Raw genomic sequence first — 13,689 nt, 5'->3', positions numbered from 1 at the left:
ACTCATTCATTTTAAACTTGAGTTCCATTACTGGACCACAAATTACATTGTATTTTGTATCAGGGTGTTTCTGACCTTTCCAAAACAACAACAACAAACTAAGTTCATGTTGTCCAACTAATCACTAAAGAATGATAATTTGTTAACTGTAAATATTAAAATACATGTATACAACCATTTTTCTCATTTTATTAACATATTGGATTCTCCAAAAAAATGACCTGGGCAGGGGGAGGGGTATCTCCTTTATTCTCTGAGAAGCCATTGAGTGGAGCCTTCTATAGAACAATTCTTTCTCTTACAGACAATAATTATCTTTTTTTAAAAAGGATTTTATTTATTTATTTGACAGACAGAGATCACAAGTAGGCAGAGAGGCAGACAGAGAGAGAGAGAGGGAGAAGCAGGCTTCCTCGGGAGCAGACAGCCCGATGCGGGGTTCAATCCCAGGACCCTGGGATCATAACCTGAACTGAAGGCAGGGACTTTAACCCACTGAGGGCGCCCCCAATAATTATCCTTTATAACATCTCCTCAATGTATTTTTGTGTTAAAAGATCTGCCCCCCTCTTAAAAGAGAGTAAAGGAGAGGAAGAAAAATAAAAGGCATACGGAGAGATCATATAGCACAAAAAATGACAATAATCATGAGTCACCTGTTTTGCAAATTATTGGGGACATTACACATGATAATACAGGCAAAAAACTTTAAAGAGTTAAAAGTGCAATCATGAGACACAGTCCACTTTTGGAGTGTACTCCAAAGACCATTTTCAATCTGTGAACTCTTTGTTTCTGGTCCATGGAGAGATAAATATGAAAATTTGAAAGCAAGCCTTTAGAAACTGTTATAGAAATTTGACAAAGTAATTTTATGTCTGTTGAATCAAATAATAAAAGATTTGGGCTTGTATTCTGTATGTCTGATTTTTTACTTCATTTCTAGTAATTATTTTCATTGTATTTCACAAAGGCAAAGAAAAACCTGTCCTTCACTGCACATAGTTTGAGAAGCACTGATAAAAGGTATTATTATTTCTGAAATTTTCCTGAAGAACCATTAAATTTCTAATTATAAACTAGTTACATGTCATTATTTGAGAAACTCTGTTTCATACCAAGTGTAAAGAGTTGCAAGCATACAAACAAGTTCCAGAACAGGTTTTGTTTTGTGTTGGGTAACTTGGATAGTTGAGAGTTAGAAACCATTTTTCCCACAAAATAACATAATCCTGCAGTTATGTTCTTGGTGTAGTTCAGAAATCCCAGTTATCTCAAAAGATTGCTAAACTATACCAGAAAATTTAATAACAGGTATATACTATAGCCTTAATAACTGGTCCTCTCCATCCTCCTACAATGGAGAAAATAGACTTCTGCTTTCCAAATCAGAAAACGTCTCCCTTCCCCATCTGCCTGTGTGCAATGGCAAGTGGTTGCCCTAGCATGGTGGTGGGGATGGGGTAAGAATGGTGGCGACTTCGGCAGGAACTGTTCCAACAGCAACACGCAGAAGGGAAAAGAGTATGGAGCTGCAGTACCCTTCACAGAGAGTGATGAGGGAATTTCGAGATGGAGTTTGAGGGAATTCACTGGCTGTGTTAACATTAAACTAAAGTTTCTCCACGATTCTCTGAGACTGAGCAGACATTGATTTTGCTGCCCTTAAAAGCCCCCATTATTCACCACAAACACCTCTGCTCTAAACTCTGGGCTGTTGTTCCCTGGGTGGCCCCACACCAGATTTGGACTAGACTTTGTCCTTAATTGAGATTTGTCCCTGCCAGAGGGACCCATGACACGAAGAGAGGTTAAGCCTCTTGTTCTTTCAAAAGACAACTATTTACCTACCGTTCAGCATAACCTAATATCCCTTAGGACTGAATGAGACCTACACCCAGAAACAGAGGGATCTTTATTTTGGGGTGGCGGGGGCAGCAGATGAGAAATCAGAATCTGCTTTTATTTACTGTTTATGAAACTGATGTTTGCTGAAAATGAGCAATTGTCACGGCTTCTGCCTACATGCTGTAGGATGGCAAACCCTGGAAACCAGTGGAAGCTTATTCCAGGTGTACTCACTTGTTTGACCTGTCTCAATCTCAATGGGTAAGTTTCCCTTTTACTCTTTCTTTTCCTTCCTTCCTCCCCTTCTCCCCTACCCCTTTCCTTCCCTCATGTTATGACTGTTAAAGTAAAAACGAATATATATACATATATATATGTATATATATTCATATATTCTTATTCCCGTAAACCGAGCTAGATGCAAAACTGCATCCACGTCTTGGGGTCTCTCGCGCGGACGAAGCACGACTGGGGCAGAACGTCTCTTTCCTTCCGTCTACACCGTGTTATAGAAAGTAGTTGATCCTAACATGAATGATTTGCAAGAAAGAATCCTGAATCTTTTCCTGGAAGGAGAAAGGATCTTTCAAACTTCCTCTAGAAGTTTCTTGCCGGCCTATGGAGTCAGGAAGGTCCGGGAAGACGAGGGTGAGAAAGGTGCGCGGGGGCTCGAGGTTTGGGGTGGGGTGGGTGGGGGTGTCTCCGTTTACGAAACCAGGTGGAGGAGGCCACGTTTCCCGCCCTCAACCTAAACTGGGGCGTCCCGGGAAAGCATGCCTGGGAAAGCGTCCCGGGAGGCCGACGGTGACAAAGGCCAAGGGCCGGGCCGAGGGCGGAGCCGGGGCGGAGCGCGGCCGCAGCGGGCAGGCGGGCGCCGCCCACCGAACTCCCCGACCGGCGCGAGCGAGGCGTCGCCGGCTCCCGCGCCATGGGACGGCTGGTGGCTCTGAGCCTGCTGGGGATCGCGCTGGCGCTCCTGGGCGAGAGGCTCCTGGCGCTCAGGTAGGTGGGCCCGCTGGCCCCCGGCGGTCGGCGCGCGGCCCGGCTGGGGGCCGTCCTCCCCGAGCGAGGGCCCCGGGCCGCGGGCGGCCGCGGGCGGCGGCGCGGGCGCAGGCCGTGCCGGGACTCTCGGGGCTGCGGCGGGAGAACTCCGGGTTGTTCTCGGTGCCGCAGCTGCGTGGAGCACCTCCGCCCCCGCCGCCAGCTTCCCGCAAAACCCGACGCAGTTTGGGCTCCGTCTGGAGGCTTTCCGGGAAGTCGGGAAGCCTTTGCTGCTGACCGAGTTCCTTGCTACCCAGTCTGCCCGGCGAGGGCTTTGTAGTTACTCACAGGCAAGTCCGCGCTTTAACTTGTGCTTTAACTGAGAGCGGCACTATTACACATGCACGGAACCCTTAATTACAAAGTTTTATTTCACGTCTTTGGTGCCCGAGCCAGCCGCCGTCTTTCAATCTGAATAAAGTTGCGTACGGTCCCTTGCCTGCATAGTTGGCGAAATTGTTCAGCTTTCTAATCTTGGCGCTGTAGATCGAAGACAACTCGAGATACTCTCCTACTGTTCTTACATCACTTCCTTATTTATCTTCACTCAGGAGCCCTGAAGGCAGCGTGTCCAACAGCACAAGCCTGGTCCATCTCCCAGGTTAATTATTATGAAAACCGCGGATGGGTCGACATCATAGTTTCTAAATTACCAACTCCCAATTTTAGAAGCTTCATGCAAAAGGATGCCAGAAATACGGATTCCCTACCGTGTCCGGTGTGCCATCCTAGGCTCCTGTAATGTAGTGAGGCGCAGTCCTTAACCTTGAAGAAGTTCACTTTCTTACAGGGGGAGGAGAGAAATGAAGCAAATATAGCCAGTAGGATGTCCAGACCAGGTACAAACAAACCCCTGCAGGCTTAAGAGGGTAAGATTACAGCTCCTGAAGGGGGAGTTCAGGAGAGAGAGACTGTTTGACTGTTGGCCTTGACAGATGAGTGAAGCACCCACAGGGCCATCCAGGTTGAAAAGTGCACGGTGAGCAGAGGGGACAGGGTGGGGAAGTTCAGAGACTAGCAGGAGGCCAACTTGAGGGGAGCATAAATTTCGCAGATGAGAATAGTAGGGGTTGAGGGAAGGATAGGTTTTGAGATGGTTAACAGGTTCAAAAGTTGGGGCCTGCTTTGAGAGGCAAAGGAGAACTGTTGATGTTAGGTGTGTGTGTTTATTTTATTTATTTTTTAAAGATTTTATTTATTTATTTGACAGAGGGAGAGAGATCACAAGTAGGCAGAGAGAGAGGGGGAAGCAGGCTCCCCACTGAGCAGAGAGCCTGATGTTAAAGCTCGATCCCAGGACCTTGGGATCATGACCTGAGCTGAAGGCAGAGGCTTAACTCACTGAGCCACCCAGGTGCCCCAGGTGTGTGTGTTTAAACAGGCATCTATTTAAAACCATATAAAACAGTCCGTTGCTGTGCTGTAAAGCATGATTAATCGTGCTGCTGTAGAGCTGAAGTTTGAAGTTTGGATTAAAGGAGAGCAGTAGCTCTATCCTGGCTGGACAGTAGAATCTGCTGGCGGGCTGATGTCTGGGCTGCACTCCCAGAGACTGATTCAGCTGCTCTGCGTGGGGCCCAGGCATGAGTGGTTTTTATTTTTAAAAATTCTCCTTATGATTCTAGTATGCAGTTACGGTTGAGAAGTAGTAGAACAGAGAGTGGGTGATATGGGGAAACTAGTTAAGGTATTACTGTAGTTTGGAGAGAATAACAGGACGGGGGCCCAGACTCTGGAGCCTCATTGATCAGGGTGGGGAGACTAAGGTGATGCCAGGCTTTCTGTCTCTATTGTCCTGTATCTGGAGCTCATCTGCTGATAAAGGGATGCAAGCAGGAAGAATGGTGCGTGGTGGAGGGAGGAAATGGAAATGTTGACCTTAATTTTCATGTTATGTAAATACCCAACCTGCTCTGCAGAACATTCTTGAGTTGGATGATTTTGTACGATCTGTCCAGCTCTCAGTTTCAAAGGCAGTAGCACTAAATTCACAAGCTCGTTAAACTGTCCTAAAGTTCAAACCACCAGGGCTCCCACAAATAATAGTTTTTTCTTCTTACTAATCTTAACGTTTTAAATTTAAGTCCCTTTGAATGATGTTACAGTTGCAAACCTAAGAAAAAGTAAATAAAGCTTATGTGCACAGAATGTACCTTATAGTAATTCACAACTTAATGCATCTTTTCTTTATAAAGATTTGACTGCCATAAATTTTACTTAGTAGTGACTTTCTAGGTTGGTAACTTCATTGGATAGTTGAACTCCCAATTCAGCTGGTGGAAGAAAGTTAATACTTGATAGGTGGCTAGATTTAGCAAATAAAAATGCAGGATGCCCAGTTAAATTTGAATTTCAGATGACCAGCGAATCATTTTGTAGTATTAGCATATCCCATTGCAATATTGGGGCATAATTGTACTAAAATATCATTCTTCACTTGGAATTCAAATTTGGACCTCTTGTATTTTATCTGGCCACCCTGTGCTTGTGGAATATCAAGTATATGCTGTTTATGGCACGTGGAGTGCTCAAATGTGTAGCATCTCTCCTTTCAGACCCTTAGAGTCTGTCTTGAAAAGCAGCATGTTCCTACCTCCCCATAAGGAATGGCTCTTCAAAACACAGACTTATTTTTTTGTTTTGTTTTGTTTTTTGTTCGTTTTTTGCTGTCATCTGGTGCCTGCTCTTTCATTATCCTATTTTTAGAGATGGCACTTTGGCACTCAAGTTATTTCTCTCCCCCAGGGCGCCCACTTAAATTTCAACTTGAATTTCAAATAAATAATGAATACTTTTTTAGTGTAAGTATGTCCCAGATGGATAAGTGGAATCAAAGCTGTCTCTTTCCTTCTGAACTGTAACTGGGTAAATTTCCCAGGGGATGGTGGTATATTATACCAACTTTTCTACTCCACCCTAGTTGAGCAATAAAGGGGGGACTAGAAGTACACAAATATCCCCAGGCCAGAGGCTACCTGTTGCAAAGTCCACAACCTTGGATGAGTCATTAGACTTGAGTACATCAGAGGCCTATGCCATGAGCAGGAATCCTTTAAACAAGCATCTGAACATTCTACTTGTTGCCTGATAGATTTTAAGACAGCTGTACCAGAAAGCTATCCAGTCTGCTTTCGAACACTTCTGCAAGGTCAGGCTTTATTTTTAAACTATTCTTCTTATCATTTATTGTGTGACTACTGTGTTCTAGTCACGGTGTCAAAAGTGTCAGAAGTTCTTTATATTAAGCCAAAATGTACATTTTTAAAAAAGATTTTGTCTTGTTTATTTCAAGAGAAGAGGAGCAGAGGAAGAGAGAATCTTAAGCCGACTCCTGCTGAGTGTGGAGCCGGACATGGGGCTCGATCCCATGACCCTGAGACCATGATCTGAGCCACAATCAAGAATCAGATGTTTACAGACTGAGCCACCCTAAATCTAATATACAGGGGCCCCTACACGAAAAAAATACATTTACTGATATTTGGGGAAAAAACCCCTTTTACCCTTATGCCTTCATTCAGTCTTCATGTATGTCTTCCTTTCTGCATTAGTACTTATTAACCAAGAATTTGTTAAAATTGAGGCTGAAGGGGGTCAGCTAATTTGTTCAACAGGTAATTAACGCTGAAATCAGAAGCCAGGTCTTCTGATTCCAAATACAGTTTGCTCCAGCTCCCCCACTGCCTCCTAGCTTTTCTGCCTTTGGAGCAAATTACTTTCAGCCTAAGATGCCTAATTACAAATTCTTGGTTAATAAGTACTACAGGCATTACAGGGGCCCAAGGGGTGAATTCCAAGGGGTGTTACCAGTCTGTACTAAAAAGATAAAGCCCCTGTTTGTCTGTATTTAAGCCTGTACTTAAAAGATAAAGCCCTTTCAGGAGTTGGTAAATTCAAAGGCCATGAAATATGGAACAAAGTAACGCCAGGTAGTAACACGGTGTTTCTACTTTGCTGGAGATAAGGCAACTTAATAACTAATTGCACCATCTCATCCCACTCTGGGTGGGTAATGCTCTCTCCTGAGTGAAAGAAATAGAAATTGAGGGGCACCTGGGTGGCTCATTGGGTTAAACATCTGCCTTTGGCTCAGGTCATGATCCTGGGGTTCTGGGATCAAGCCCTGTGTTGGGCTCCCTACTCAGCGGGGAGTCTGCTTCTCCCTCTTCCTGTGTCCCCCCCTCCCACCCAGCTCCTGCTCTCACTCTCTCAAATAAATAAGTAAAAATCTTAAAAAAAAAAAAAAAAGCGCAACTTAGAAAAGAAATAGGAAAAAAAAAAAAAGGAAATGAAAATTGATTTCATGGTAATGACTGTTGGTTAAGGGTTCAAGCTCTGTGGCCAGATAGCGTGAATTCATTTCTTAGCTCCACTATTTACCTGGCTTCTTGGCTTTTTACTTCACCTTCTGTGCCTCAGGGTCCTAATTGTAGGATGGGGATATTAATACTACCCGCTCCATAGTGGGGCTATGAAAGATAAAGGAGTTCATTCTTTGGACCCTGAGATCATGACCCGAGCTGAAGGCAGTGGCTTAACCCACTGAGCTACCCAGGTGCCCCAGAGGAGTTCATTCTTGTAAAGTGCTAAAGCAACACCAACTCCGTAATAGGTGCCTGAGGAAGATTGCCTGTAATTACAGTGTTCTGGCAGGAGTTCTTAGACTTTTGTGCCTCCATCCATTTGGCAGTCTAGTAAAGTCTTGACTCAGCATTATGTTTTTATTTATTTTTTGTGTGTGTGTAGTGCCTCTCTCATTTTTTGTTTTTGTTTTTTGTTTTAATTCCATTTAGCACACAGTGTTATATTAGTTTCAGGTGTGCAATATAGTAAATCAGCAATTCCATACATTACCGTGTGCTTATCACAAGGGCCCTCCTTAATCCCCATCACCTATCTCACGAATCCCCCCACCCACCTCCCCTCTAGTAACCATCAGTTTGTTCTCTGTAGTTAACAGTCTGTTTCTTCATTTGTCTCTCTTTTTTAACCCTATGCTCATTTGGCTTTTTCTTTTCTTAGATTCCACACATAAGTGAAATCATATGGTATTTGTCTTTCTCTGACTTCTTTCACTTAGCATGATACTCTCTAGCTCCATCCATGTTGTTGCATACATGAAGATCTCATTCTTTTTATGGCTGAGTACTGTTCCATTGTATATATACATACCACATCTTCTTTAGCCATTCATCAACTGATAGACCCTTGGTCAGCATCATGTTTTTAAATGCATAAAATGAAACACCTAGGATTTCAAAACAAAATTAAATACTATGTAAGTTAATACTAATTTGAATACTTAAATACTATTACCAACCTGTTTTTAAAATCTAATAGATGATGTAATAACATGGGCTTCTCTCTCTCTCTCTCTCTTTTAAAGATTTTATATATTTACTTGACAGAGAGAGACACAAAGAGAGAAAGAACACAAGCAGGGGGAGTGGGAGAGGGAGAAGCAGACTCCCTCCTGAGCAGGGAGCCTAACACGGGGTTCGATCCCAGGACCCTGGGATCATAACCTCAGCCCAAGGCGGACACTTAACAAATGAGCCACCCAAGTGCCACTAACATAGGCTTCTTAATTAAAGCCCTAAATAGATATAAAGGTAGTTGAATATGTAGCAATAGATATTTTGAAGTAGCAGTGAGTATAAACATTATTTTCAGATATCTACAACTGAATTACTGAGATATTACAACTAAACATTATTTTGAGATATCTACGTCTGTGATTTCTTTTACTGACAGAGAGACACAGGTACCGCTAGTAGAAAGTTCTGTGGTTTCTTGCCTGTACTCCTCATCAAAGGAAATATTTAGTTTCAGTTAGGTTTAAATAAAGATGTATTTTTTTCCCCATCTCTATTCATGGATCCCTGAATTTTACTCGTGGACTCCTTAAAGGTCACTGGACCCCAGACTAAGAGTCTCGATGTACATGTTTACAGTGGGTGTCATTGGCAAATGATTTTTGGCTCAGTTGAAGGAAGACAGTGTATTTTCTTTGCTGTGTTATACCTATGATAGAGTTGTAAATCAAAGGAAAATAACTCAATTTTAATGAAAAAGAAGAGGGAAGTGAGGAAAACAAAAGGAACCTAGATCAATAGTGGTTGCCTGGGACATTGTGTGTGAGGCCGGCTGTGGTTAAGGGGAAGGAGTGCTGTGATTGACTGGCCATGTCTGCAATCTCTGACCTCGTACATTCGTAAGTGTGCTAGGACATAAGGTGCTAGGCAGCAAAGAGGCTGTACCAGAATTATCTGTGTCTGTACCATTTGTTTATTTATTCTTAATTTGGCACGAATGCATTTAGTCTTATTGATCTGCTAGTCCAAAGAGGTTTGTATAGCTTTCTCTTTGTATATTCCCCCAAACTTCTTCAATCTCTTAACAGTTAGGAGTGCTTTCAGTTGCAAGTAACATACATCAAATTAATTGTAACATATGCAAATAAAGGCTTATTTTTCTCATGGGATAAAGACTTTGTAGGTGAGTCATTCTATAACTTGTCCCTTGAGCCCATAATCATATAAAAAATTCGATTCTTATATTTTTGTCCTTCAGTCCTTCACTTTTTGGCATTATGTCCTCCTTCTTGTCATGTTAAGAATACTGAATGGTTGTTATAGTCCTAAGCACCATATGTATGGTCACATTATGAAGAAGGGAGAAAGGGGGGATGCCAGTTAGCTCTCTTCTTATGTCTGCCTTTTCTATCAGGAACAAAAATGTCTTTCTCCAAAGCCTGAGTCATATGAATGCCCCTAAACTCAAAGGACTCTGGGAAAGCTAATGTTCGGCCTGTCTGTCTGCAGTGGAAAGGAGGGAGAAGGAAAGGTGTGACGGTGGCTTTAGGATTGTCAGAGAACAGGGCCTGCCACCCCGGAAAACAGAAGTTCACTAATGGGTAAGGAACCGGTGCTTCTACCAGGTAAAAAGCCTAGCAGTTTTCCACTGAAGGAATTTGAAAGTCTTGATGGGCTACAGAAGTTGGAAATGAAATCCCGTCTTTCTCTTATTATAAAAGAGTGATAAGAAAAAATGATTCGATTAACCAGAAGTTATGCACAACTCTTGTATAACTCGAGTTTTTGTTTTTGTTTTTTTAAGATTTTATTTCTTTATTTGAGAGAGAGTGTGGGAGAGAACATGAAGGGGGGGAGAAGGTCAGAGAGAGGCAGACTCCCCGTGGAGCTGGGAGTCCAATGCGGGGCTTGATCCCGAGACTCCAGGATCATGACCTGAGCTGAAGGCAGTCGCTTAACCAACTGAGCCACCCAGGTGCCCAATAACTCAAGTTTTAATGGTAGGCAGTCTGCATATTTAGAGATGATATTGTACCGCTAAACTAGCTGATGGAAGATTGCCCTATTGGCAATGTGTGATTGCCAATTGTTGATCTCAAATTGTTGCCAATTGTTGTCAATTGTTGATTCTAAAAAATAACCCATATTAGAGTGTTCAAATGCAACTGAATTTTATTTTGTCCATATAGTTTATCTTTGAAAAAGGTAGATGACAATCCTCATGACCCTTATTTTTGTATAGGTAAATGAGCATAATAGGAAGTTGCATAAAACTGTCACCCAAACCAATCCATGATACAGAAACTTGATGAAACTGCAGCTGGGACCTACTGACATAGTTCCATCTGTTTCTGGAATCATGCAGTGTCCGCTGAACCTGGGAGGTCATCTAGCCTCATCCTTACTTTTTGCATGAAGATTGAGGCCTACAGAGATTCACCTGCTAATGGTCAGGCAGAAACACAGATCCCATCACCCTTTTTGAGAAAGGTACCATAGCGGGTTAGAGTACTGCCTCTGGAAGGTTCTTCCCAGCAGGTGCCAAACCTCAGCAAAATTCCTTCACCTCTAAGTCACTTCCCTCATCCCTAAAGCAGGGACAATGGTACCTACTTCTTAAGGTTGTTTTAACAATTAAATGAAGTCGTTCAGGTAAATCACATAGAACAGTGGTATACTCAGTGAGTTTTAGCTGTTTTTATTACTCATTTCCTTTTGCCCCCCATGGTCATCGGCCGCAGTAACCTCATCATCACTAGTGTTACTGCTACCACACTCGGCCAAATATACATATTTCCTTCCTTTAAATCACCTGGGACTTGTAAATATGAGATTCATTGTCTTTTTTATTGCTTTACTTTAAATTTTAAATTTTTACTACATCTATATATTTCATATATTTATTTTATTCACTTCAATTTTATTTTATTGCCATATTGCTATATTGTTTTAAAAAAATTTTGTCACTATTTGAATTATACGATTCGAAATAACATACTGATTTCTTTCTTTATTTACTTGAAATAGAGCAAGAGAGAGAGCGCAGGCAGGGCTGAGGGTGAGAGGGAGAGGGAGAAACAGACTCCCCATTGAGCTGGGAGCCCAACATGGGACTCGATCCCAGGATCCTGGGCTCATGACCTGAGCCAAAGGCAGGTGCTTGACCGGCTGAGCCACCCAGATACGCCTCAAAATAACATACTGATTAACATTTTAATTAGAAGCTTGATATATGATATGAGTTGCCACATTATATAGTTGCTACCACCTGTTGGTAATTTCTGGGTTAGGTAGGCCTTGGCCTTCTTCCATATTGCTGAGACCAGTAACCTTCCCCAAATTCAGGGTCTAGAAGTCCGACGCTGTCAAGGACTCAAATAGGAGAGGGACAAGTGGCAAATGGTCATTTTTCTCTCTTAAATGTGTGGTGTGTGTGACTCACTTTGGAAAAAATGTAAATGACTCTGAAAACCCTGTTATGACTTATGAGCATAGAGAACAGAAAGAGAAGGTGAGAGACAGCAAGGGAAGTGAGAGGAAAGCCTACAGCATGGGGCTTCAGAAGAAGAGGATCCAGATGTGTTTGGCCAAACTGCTCTGTGGCCCTGTCCCCGGGCAGGGTGCTGGGGAAGGCATTTCCTTACAGTTCACCATTTCCTCAAGATTTCTTCATCTTTACTTTCTGTGAAACAACAGCACAGTGTACTTTTGTTACACTTACTTGGTGTTCTCCAGTGTCCTCACCCAGTAAATATTGGGATGGGGAGGAGACCGCCTCCACGTTGTTTCATAACAGCTTCTGTGCACCTGACTCTGCAAAACCGCCTCTTCTCCCGGCCTCCCATCAGGCCCCGTGTCATCTCGCAGAGGGTCTGAGCGCTGTTCAACTCTGCTGGGCCCTCAGCTTCCGGGTCTCCATCTGGAGCTCTTCCCACCACACCAGAGCTGGGAGAAGTGTGACCTGCTGCCGTGTTCCCATTTGCTTGGGAACTTGCCTTACAAGTTTTATTTGTTGAGTTACTGGCTTTCTTTTATGACCCACATTCACATCTAGAACTTCGTGATATGCATTTGTATTTTAACTTCATTTCTGGTGCTATTTTATGTTCCTACCCTTGTTTTTCTATCTTCTCTTTTATCTGCTTTAGATTTATGCTGTGTTTTATGTATTGCTGTAAGCCTCTTTAAACCCTGTCTGCAACAAAGCAGGGAATACATAAACAGATAGATTTTTTTCTTTTCTTTTTTTTTTAAAAACAGGAATCGACTTAAAGCCTCCAGAGAAGTAGAGTCCGTAGACCTTCCAAACTGCCACCTCATTAAAGGAATTGGTAAGTATGAGAAAACACTTGTTATACACCTTACATTATTTGGCCACCAACACGAAAAAACTCATTAACAGTATTTTGGCACGCCACTAGTGTTGATCAGAGGAAAAATCCCATTAAATCAACAAAAACCTCTTCAGTCGATCTTTTTTTGGATCTCCCGCCCCTGTATTTCTTCTCTCTCTCACGCTCACTACAATTTGTTAATTATTTGTGTACTCCTTTGTTTATGGGTTGATTTCTTGCCTGTTGCGTGACTTTTCTGAACTAATTTTGTAAAGTCTGTGCTCTTTGCTGTGTGCGGCCCCGTGTGCCGTCAGCCTAGCAGCTGGCTGGTGAAGGTGTCAGAAGGAAGAGGAGTCACAAAACGGAAAGTAAAAACCTCTCAAGAAAATCTCCATTCCCCACAGAAGTAACTCCAGAGAGAAAGTTTTTCTTCTCTTTCCTGACATTTCCAGCTCAAATGTAAACGAATACACGCATATGCATGTATGATTCACAAGTGGCGTCTGAGTATGAGATGACATTCTACAACCCGCTTTATTCCAAATGCAATGTGGACAGCTTCCCCCGTCAACACATGTGGGTCTGCCTCATTCTTTTTCATGTTTGCAGGTACCATGGTGGATTTAATCATTTCTGTCTTAATACACATTTGGATGGTTTTAGTTTTTTTGCAACTACAAACCAATCAGTGAACATCATTGTACATAGAGGTCTTGTGTATCGGTAGGATAAATTCTTAACAGTGAGACTGTTGTTCAGTTAGTGGGTGTGTTAAAGTTTTGACAGTCGGGGTGCCTGGCTGGCTCAGTCAGTTAAGTATCCAACTCTTGGCTTTAACTCAGGTCGTGATCTCAGGCTTGTGGGATCAAGCCCTGCGTCAGGCTCCACTCTGGATGTGTGGAGATTCTCTCCCCTCTGCCCTGTGTGTGTGTGTGTGTGTGTGTGTGTGTGAGTGTGCACATGGGTGTGTGCACATGCTCCCACTCTCACCCTTTCTCTCTCTAAAATATATATATGTGTGTGTGTGTATTATATTTTTCTTTTTATAAATATCATAACTATATATTATACATGTTTTATACATATATATATATATTTTTTAATGTTTAAAATTTTGTCATTGCTGAATTGCCCTGGAGTTGGCAATGGTA

General features: G+C 42.6%; 1 protein-coding gene across 2 annotated transcripts in view; it reads left to right on the top strand.

Moving 5' to 3' along the window:
- The first annotated feature begins 2,694 nt into the window (after nucleotides 1-2,694).
- The window catches only part of PON2 (paraoxonase 2), a 28,266-nt gene continuing 17,271 nt past the window's right edge, over nucleotides 2,695-13,689 (top strand). Inside the window, exons 1-3 of one of the 2 annotated variants that reach the window (XM_004767847.2) lie at nucleotides 2,766-2,850; nucleotides 9,619-9,805; nucleotides 12,465-12,535. In XM_004767847.2, the coding sequence (XP_004767904.1) occupies nucleotides 9,657-9,805; nucleotides 12,465-12,535 (220 nt within the window). In that variant the 5' untranslated portion in view covers nucleotides 2,766-2,850; nucleotides 9,619-9,656. Of the gene's footprint in view, nucleotides 2,851-9,618; nucleotides 9,806-12,464; nucleotides 12,536-13,689 lie in introns of both variants that reach the window. The other variant, XM_004767848.3, reaches the window with a different exon arrangement.

Source organism: Mustela putorius, unplaced genomic scaffold (genome assembly GCF_011764305.1).
Source record: "Mustela putorius furo isolate JIRA1106 unplaced genomic scaffold, ASM1176430v1.1 tig00003845_pilon_pilon_pilon, whole genome shotgun sequence".
Taxonomy (NCBI): domain Eukaryota; kingdom Metazoa; phylum Chordata; class Mammalia; order Carnivora; family Mustelidae; genus Mustela; species Mustela putorius.
This window is presented reverse-complemented; position numbering and strand designations above follow the sequence as displayed.